Here is an 8871-nt window from a genome sequence, read left to right on the forward strand (position 1 = left end):
AAAGCATTTGACTTTCCTACACTCTCCTTAGGAATGGTATGCCTTGGAGAACATCAGAGCTCAGTGCTTAGCTAAAGAAAGGCTCACCTAATCTCGTTCTTACCCTTTGAGCTCAGAACTTGGGAGATTGGCTTTGTTTGTCCCAGCACAAAGTTTGTGTGTGTGTGTTTCTCCTTCCTTCCTTCCTTCCTCCCTCCCTCCCTCCCTCCCTTCCTTCCTTTTTTTGATGGAGTCTTGCTCTGTCGCCCAGGCTGGAGTACATTGGCAAGACTTCTGCTCACTGCAACCTCCACCTCCCTGGTTCAAGCAATTATCCTGCGTCAGCCTCCCACGTAGCTGGGACTACAGGCATGCTCCACCATGCCTGGCTAATTTTATTTTTGTATTTTCAGTAGAAACAGGGTTTCACTATGTTTGTCAGGCTGGAATTCTCAGGTGATCCGCCTGCCGCAGTGTCCCAAAGTGCTGGGATTATAGGCATGAGTCCCCACACCTGGCCTCTCTTCTCTTTTCTCTTTCCCTTCATTTCCCTTCCCTTCCCTTCCCTTCCCTTCCTTCCCTCCCTCCCTCTCTCTCTCTTCTTTCTCTCTCTCTTCTTTCTTTCTCTCTTTCTCTTTCCTTCTTTCTGTTTCTTTCTTTCTTTCTTTCTCCCTTTCTCTCTCCTTCCTTCCTTCCTTCGTCCCTCCCTCCCTCCCTTCTTTCTCTTTTTTATTGAGACCGAGTCTCACTCTGTCACCCAGGCTGGAGTGCAATGGCACAATCTCGGCTCACTGAAACCTCCACCTCCCAGGTTCAAGCAATCCTCCTGCCTCAGCCTCCTGAGTAGCTGGGATTACAGACACCTGCCATCGCACCTGGCTAATTTTTATATTTGTAGCAGAGATGGGGTTTCACCAAGTTTACCAGGCTTGTCTTGAACTCCTGACCTCAGGTGATCCACCCGCCTCAGCCTCTCAAAGTGCTGGGATTACAGGCGTCAGCCACCACGCCCGGCCTTCTTTTTTTTCTGGAAAGATGGGAGTCTCCCTATATTGCTGGTTGTCTTGTCTTGAACGCCTGGGCTCAAGCAATCCACGCACCCATTTTGGCCTCCCAAAGTGCTTGGATTATAGACGTGAGCCACTGTGCTCAGCCTGATTTTCTTTTTGACATTTAAAAACAAAACAAAACAAAACAAAAAGGATACATTTCACATATAACCCTGGTTCCATGCTTCTCTCAAAAAATGGGAAGAGTCAACAACTCAGTGTGTTCAATCAAACATGGCGGCAACAAGTTAAAGTTGAGTAACTGAGTAACGGCTGCCCCCTTTGGCCAGGCAAGATAGCTTGGCCCTCTTCTTCCCCAGAATCCACCAGCCTCTCTTGTTTGTGTGACCACTCTAGCTGTTGGAAGCTTTTGAGTTTGTAATCCCTTGTTTGGCAATGAAACCCCAAAATCAGAGGTTTTACAATGTCAGTCTTCTTTCTTCCCTTTCATAAGTGGAAAGACCCAGTATACAGATTCATTTTTCCACTGACGTAAATTATACTACCACCCCAATTTAGATTGCAGATGCAGTTACAAAGAGTTTGGTTTTAAATATATTTTCCACCTCACTGCAAAAATGTTATATGGCATATTTAGAAATCCTGCCCCCACCCCCAGTAAAGGTTTTTTTATGACAACTGAAATTCCCACCATTCAACTATTTACCATGCTTTGAGATTTGGGGATGATTCTAGCTGATTCCAGAATTATAGCTGAATAAGCATAACACCTGTCTTCTGAGTAACTTTCAGCAATGCAGCCCCTAGCATATCTAATTTAATGCTTATTAAAGGAATTGCTTTTTTGTTTGCTGTTTGAAACTCAATGCATATTTGCAAAGCCAGCTCCAATTTCTCTTAAGGCCTGATACCATTTTTTTCTACCTCTCCCACTTTGCAAATTAACTGACCCTCAATTTCCTTCAGTGGTCCTTAGTCCCAGCAGAGAGGAACTGGTCCTAATTGCATAAATTCTCTCCCTCATTGCTGAAATTGAAGAGCCATCTGATTTGTTTTCACCTGAGAGGTCTCAGGCAAGCACCATCTCCAAGGACATGGGAAAGTCTAGAGCAGGGGTTCTCCAGGTGTGGTTTCCAGACCAGCAGCATCAGCATCATTTGAGAATTTGTTAGAAATACAGCCTCAGCCCTGCCTCAGACCTATGGAATACGAATCTGCACTTTAAAAGGATCCCCAGTTGATTCATAAGCTCATTCAAAGTAAAACAAGGTCAACCAGGTATGGTGGCTCACGCCTGTAATGCCAGCACTTTGGGGAGCCTGAGGCAGGAGGAATGCTTGAGCTCAGGAGCTCAAGACCTACCTGGGCAACACAGCAAAACCTGGTCTCAAGAAAAAGAGAAAAAAAAAAGGAAGGAAGGAAGGAAGGAAGGAAGGAAGGAAGGAGGGAGGAAGGAAGACAAAGTAATGTCTTTAGTAAAAAGAACTGTGAAGTAAATAAAAAAGGTATAGCCATGCGCAGTGGCTCACACCTGTAAACCCAGCACTTTGGGAGGCTGAGGGGGGTAGATCACCTGAGGTCAGGAGTTCGAGACCAGCCTGGCCAACATGGTGAAACCTCGTCTCCACTAAAAATACAAAAATTAGCCGTGTATGGTGGCTCACGCCTCCCAGCTACTCGGAGGGCTCAGACAGGAGAATTGCTGGAACCTGGGAGGCAGAGGTTGCAGTAAGCCAAGATCATGTGACTGCACTCCAACCTGGGCAACAGAGTGAGACACCGTTTAAAAAAAATAAAATAAAATACAAGAGGGTGATATTGCAGTGATTGTGAGGAGGCACTTTACATAGAACAGTTGCTCTAAAATTTTTCAGGACCATTTACATTCTTAAAAAAAAAACTATTTTTAGGCCAGGCACGGTGGCTCACGCCTGTAATCCCAGCACTTTGAGGGGGCCAAGGCAAGCAGATCACTTGAGGTCAGGAATTTGAGACCAGCCTGGCCAACATGGTGAAACCCCATCTCTACTAAAAATACAAAAATTAGCCGATGTGGTGCTGCATGCCTGTAGTCCCAGCTACTTGGGAGGCTGAGGCAGAAGAATTGCTTGAACCCGGGAGGTGAAGGTTGCAGTGAGCCGAGATCATGCCACTGCACTCCAGCCTGGGTGACAGAGCAAGACTCTGTCTCAGAAAACAAACAAACAAAAATTTTAATTATTTGTAATTCAATTATTTAAAAATTATTTTGTAATTATTATTATTATTTTTTTTTTTTTTTTGAGACGGAGTCTCGCTCTGTTGCCCAGGTTGGAGTGCAGTGGCACGATCTCGGCTCACTGCAAGCTCCGCCTCCCGGGTTCACGCCATTCTCCTGCCTCAGCCTCCCGAGTAGCTAGGACTACAGGCGCCCACCACCCTGCCTGGCTAATTTTTTTTTTTTTTTTTTTTTTTAGTAGAGACGGGGTTTCACCATGTTAGCCAGGATGGTCTCGATCTCCTGACCTCGTGATCTGCCCGCCTCGGCCTCCCAAAGTGCTGGGATTACAGGTGTGAGTCACTGCGTCCGGCCTGTAATTATTTTTAATAATTACTTAAAAATTATTCATAATTCCATTTTTAAATTATTTGTAGTTCATTTAAAAATAATAAACCCTTATATATTTACATGTTTTATGAAAATAGCTGTATTTTCTAAAATGAACAACAACAAAAAATGAGTGAGAAGAATGGCATAGTTTCAATTTTTGCAAATCTCTTTAGTGTCTTCCTTAATAGAAGACAGCTGGCTTCTCATATCTGCTTCTGCAGTCTGTCTATTGCAGCGTGGCGTGTCATGAGGTCTTTGGAAAACTCCACCGTGCACACAGAAGAGAAAGAGTGAAAAAGGCAAATATCCTCTTAGTATTGTTATGAAACTAGTTTTGACTTCACATACTCCCTGGTAAAGGCCTGGGGCCAGGAACCACACTTGGAACTGCTGCTGGGATGCAGTGATGGAGAAAGGGCTCACAGGAGCACAAGGCCTCAGAGAGAAGGAGTTAACTACGTGAAGCCTCCTGGCTTTAAAAAGCATGGAGATTGTTGCTGGGCGCGGTGTTTCCCACGCGTAATCCCAGCACTTTGGGAGGCCGAGGCGGGTGGATCACTTGAGGTCAGGAGTTCGAGGCCAGTCTGGCCAACATGGTGAAACCCTGTCTCTACTAAAAATACAAAAATTAACTGGGCATGGTGGCCCAGGCCTGAAGTCCCAGCTCCTTGGGAGGCTGAGGCAGGAGAATCGCTTGAACCCAGGAGGCGGAGGTTGCAGTGAGCTGAGATTGGGCCACTGCACTCCAGACTGGGCGACAAGAGTGAAACTCCATCTCAAAAACAAAACAAAAGCATGGAAATTGTACAGTGTGCTTCACTGCGAATTCTGGTCCTGACTTGGTCTTAGAATAGCTGCGGGACTATGGACAGGTACCCTGCCCTCTCTGAACCTCAGTTTCCCGGTCTGCTTTATGAAAAGGGTGGCCTCTAACATTCCAGGCCGCGCCCCTCCCCCAGCCTTCCCCAAGCCTCTGGGAGGTTCCAGGAGGAATTTCAGAGCAACTCTTCCGTTTGCCAGCAGAAGGCGATGGAGACCAGCCTCGGCTGGACTACTTCCTCCCCAGAGGCCCTACACCGCCTCCCCATCCAGACCCAAGGTTCCCTAGTGGTCCGGACGGTTTCCTTGGCATCGCTGGCACCAGGTATCTCAGGCCACCCAGGTTGTCCCAGGGAGGGGCTGGAGGCACCGAGAGCCCTTCATATTGACCCAGACACGTGGCCAGGTTGAGATGCTGGGATTCTCCCAAACCCAGTCTGGGAGGAGCTGGGGAGAAAGAAGAACGGGTTTGGGCAAAGACACTTCAGCCCCTCCCCCCACACACCCCGCTGGGCCTTTCGGTGGGAAACCACCCAGGAGCTGTTGACTTCTCACAGGGAAAGCCGGGCGGGGGTGGCCGGAAGGGAGCAAGACGGAGAGAGAGCTGCGCCAGCTCCCCGGGGACCGCCTGCCTGCAGGCGCGAGGCGGCGCTTGCATCAGCGCCTGCCAGGGCAGGGGCAGGGAGCGCGGCCACCGGCGACGTCAGTCGCTTTCCCAGAAGAATTCCACTTCCTGCGGCCGGGGCCCCGGCTGTGAGGGGGCGGGGGGGTGGTGGGTTGGTGTCGCAGGATGACACCACTGGTTTACTGCATCTTCTCGGTCACACACTGTTGCCTAGGAGACCAACAGCATCCTGGCCGCCTCAGTGAGGCTAACCCGCCCCCGGGAAGTGACCCGGGGCACGGCCCACTCAGGAAACCACTGGCTCTAGGGTGCAGGCCCCAGGAGACTAGGCCACCCACTACCGGTCCTGGATTCTGCCCTGGAGGCATCCGGTGGCCCACCTTCCATATTGTACCTGATTGTCAAGTTTTCAAAGCACACTTGCTGGAGGATGTTAGAAACAAGCCAGAGAAAACTAAAGCCCAGAGAAGGGCCCTAAGATAGCCTGTAACTGGGAGAGCTGACTTTTCAAGCCTCTGTGATTTGGTTTGGTTTGGTTTGGGTTGGATTGGGTTTTTTCTTACCTTTCTTGCCATAGATCAGTGTCTCACAAACCTCTTAAGAGTCAATGGCCCATCCGCTATCAGTGAAGCAATGTTTGTTTTATTTTGTTTGTTTGTTTGTTTGTTGTTGTTTGAGACACAGTCTTGATTTGTCACTCAGGCTGCAGTGCAGTGTCTTGATCTTGGCTCACTTCAACCTCTGCCTCCCTGGTTCGATCCATTCTCTTGCCTCAGCTTCTCCAGTAGCTGGTATTACAGGTGCATACCACCACACTCGGCTAATTTTTTTTTTTTTTTTAGAGAGACAAGGTTTCACCATGTTGGCCAGGCTGGTCTTGAACTCCTGACCTCAAGTGATCCACCCACCTTGGCCTCTCAAAGTGCTGGGATTACAGGTGTGACCCACCACACCTGGCTGCAATGTTTGTTTTAATTAATTTTGGCAAGTATTTCCTGAGCACCCCGAGTGTGCCAGGTGAAGAGACAGAGAAGGATAATAACAGTGCTAGCCAGCATATATTAAGTCTTGCAAAGCTGCACAGGCATGAACTTGTGGCTTAAACACAACCTTATGAGGTAGGTGTTATCCACATTTTACAGAGTAGAATACCCAGTTAATGTGAGATCAGCTGGGAAGTAAAATCAAATCTGAGTCCTAAACTAGAAGTCTTTACCATTACCAGGCAGCCTTGCAGAACATCAATTAACATGGCAGACAGGGCCCTTCTTCTTTGGAATTGATGCATTTTTACTGCATTTTAAGACCGTGCATTTAATCTTCAATTATGTGTTAATAATGTGAGATGAGGATAAAAGTAATTCCAAATAAGAAACACGTGATAACATCAATGCAACTAGCGTTGAGGCCTACATTGAGGTATGCCGAACACTGTGCCAAACCCACTACCATTATTACCTCATTTAATACAACTCTATGAGGTCAGTTCTATCACTTTGGTCCCTCCTTCGCAGATGAAGAGACTGAGGCACAGAGGTGAAGTAACTCATCCATGTCCCAAAGCTAGTAAATTAATGCTTAGTAATTAACAGAATAGTGTCCTGGTCCATGTTAACACTTAATACACTTGTACTCTGCTTTGGAAAGAATGGAGAGACTGCAGTGTATACAAACATCCCGGGAAAACCTCATTCATTTGGACCATTTCCATCTAGATTTTACTATAATTTGAAAGGAGCCTAGGGTCGTGTTTGTGTGTGTGTGTGTGTGTGTGTGTGTATGTGTGTATGTGTGTGTGTTTTCCTGCTTGCGGGGAAAAGCTAAGCAAATAGTACAAACAAAGTAAAAACATTTTTGTGGGGCATTTTAGAATTTAGAAGAGCTAGGGTGTGTTCAGGGTGGTATGGCGGTAGACACATTTTAGAATGTATAAAGCACTTTGCTACCCAGGAGTTAACTTTATCTTCACAGTCCCCCTGAGAAGTCATTAGAACTGGCCATCTTAGTCCCAGTCTGCAGGTGAACTCTGAGAAGCTTTCTAAAGAAGAATTTCTAACTACTAAAGAGAAAAAATGATCTTTAGGGACTCAAAAGTAAACTACCCACAATAGCTAAGATGTGAAAACAACAAATGAATGGATAAACGAAATGTAGTATGTACGTACAATGAAATATTCAGCCTTAAAAAGGAATGAAATTCTGGTGAGTGCTACAATATGGATGAACATTGAAGGCATGATACTAAGTAAAATATGTCAGACACAAAAGGACAGTATTGTATGATTCCACTTATATGGGATACCTAGAATAGACAAATTTATAGATACAGAAGTAGAGTAGAGGTGCCGGGGCTGGAGGGAGAGAGAAATGGGGAGTTCTCATTTGATTAGAATTCAATGAACAATTTAATTGATGATGAATTGAAGGGATGATGAACAAGCTCTAGGAATGGGTAGTGATGGTTGCACAACATTGTGAATGTACTTAATGCCTCTGAATTGTGCACTTAAAAGTGGTTAAAAGGTGGCTCATCCCTGTAATCCCAGGATTTTGGGAGGCTGAGATGGGTGGATCACTTGAGCCCGGGAGTTCGAGACCAGCCTGAGCAGCATAGTGAAATCCCAACTCTCCAAAAAATAAAAAAAAAAAATAGCTGGGTGTGGTGGCAGATGCCTGTAGTCCCAGCTTCGTGGGAGGCTGAGGTGGGAGAATTGATTGAGCCCTAGAGGGTGAGGCTGTAATAAACAGTGATCATACCACTGCACTCTAGCTTAGGTAACAGAGAGGAAATTGTCTCCAAAAAAAAAAAAAAAAAAAAGTTAAAATGGTAAATTTTGTGTTATGTATATTTTACTACAATGAAAAATTTTAAGAAAAAAAAAAGTAACCCACATAGCAAGCCCCATTCTCATCCAACTCTTTCTTTAAAAGGAGACTCCTGGGTACTTATTAAAGCAGAAGCAGCCTTAACTCAGGCCTGCACTTGAAAGCAAGAAAACACCATGCCTTTAAAAACTAGCTCACGAGTGTGTGTTTTCACTAAACACAGGAGGCTGGTATTCCCCTCAGGTATTCCAAGTGAACAAGATATGGCTGGTAGAGTGGAGAATTGGGAGGTGAGTCACTGGTTTGGCAGGTGACGTCACCATGAGGTGACCGTCTGCGTGGTGTGCCTCCCACCTCCCATGTCTCCCATTCTCTCCACTCAGGGGCGGCCAGGTCACCAGCTGGCTCAGCTGGAAGTCTATCTGTTCTGGTGTGATGTTTAGTGGGAAACATTCCTCTTTATGACTCAGTGACTCAGTATCCCAACAGATGGGTTCAGAAAGGCTCCAGTAGCTATAAAGCCAACTCCGAGGTGGAAACCTGGATGGCCAAGGAGGAGATGAAAGACATAAATCCTTGGGAAGGGAGAGGAGAGAGCTTGTTTTCTGTTTGTTGGAATGCTAAATATCTAAGAAGTAATGGAATGATTTAGGATAATAATTATTATCCTAAGACAACTCAGGAGACTGGTACACGGAAGGGGACAGTAAATATTTATTGAATGAAATATTCATTGATTATTATTTCAGAGGTATTCAACTGCAAGAACAATCCCAAACTATGAGTGAAAAACATAGATTCTCGACCGGGCACAGTGGCTCGCACCTGTAATCCCAGCACTTTGGGAGGCCAAGGCGGGTGGATCACTTGAGGTCAAGAGTTCGAGACCAGCCTGGCCAACGTGGTGAAACCCTGTCTCTACTAAAAATACAAAATTAGCCAGGCGTGGTGGCACACACCTGTAATCCCAGATACTCAGGAGGGTGAAGCAGGAGAATCGCTTGAACCCAGGAGACAGAGGT

General features: G+C 46.2%; 1 protein-coding gene across 1 annotated transcript in view; it reads left to right on the forward strand.

The window, feature by feature from the left end:
• LOC105528648 (proline-rich protein 2-like) overlaps positions 1-8871 on the forward strand; it is a gene marked incomplete at its 5' end in the record, with an annotated part of 76160 nt that overhangs the window by 48788 nt on the left and 18501 nt on the right. The window contains 2 exons of the mRNA XM_011965462.1: positions 4521-4723; positions 4956-5151. Coding sequence (XP_011820852.1) covers positions 4521-4723; positions 4956-5151 — 399 coding nt within the window. The remainder of the gene's footprint in view (positions 1-4520; positions 4724-4955; positions 5152-8871) is intronic.

Source organism: Mandrillus leucophaeus, unplaced genomic scaffold, assembly GCF_000951045.1.
Source record: "Mandrillus leucophaeus isolate KB7577 unplaced genomic scaffold, Mleu.le_1.0 Scaffold727, whole genome shotgun sequence".
Classification (NCBI taxonomy): Eukaryota; Metazoa; Chordata; class Mammalia; order Primates; family Cercopithecidae; genus Mandrillus; species Mandrillus leucophaeus.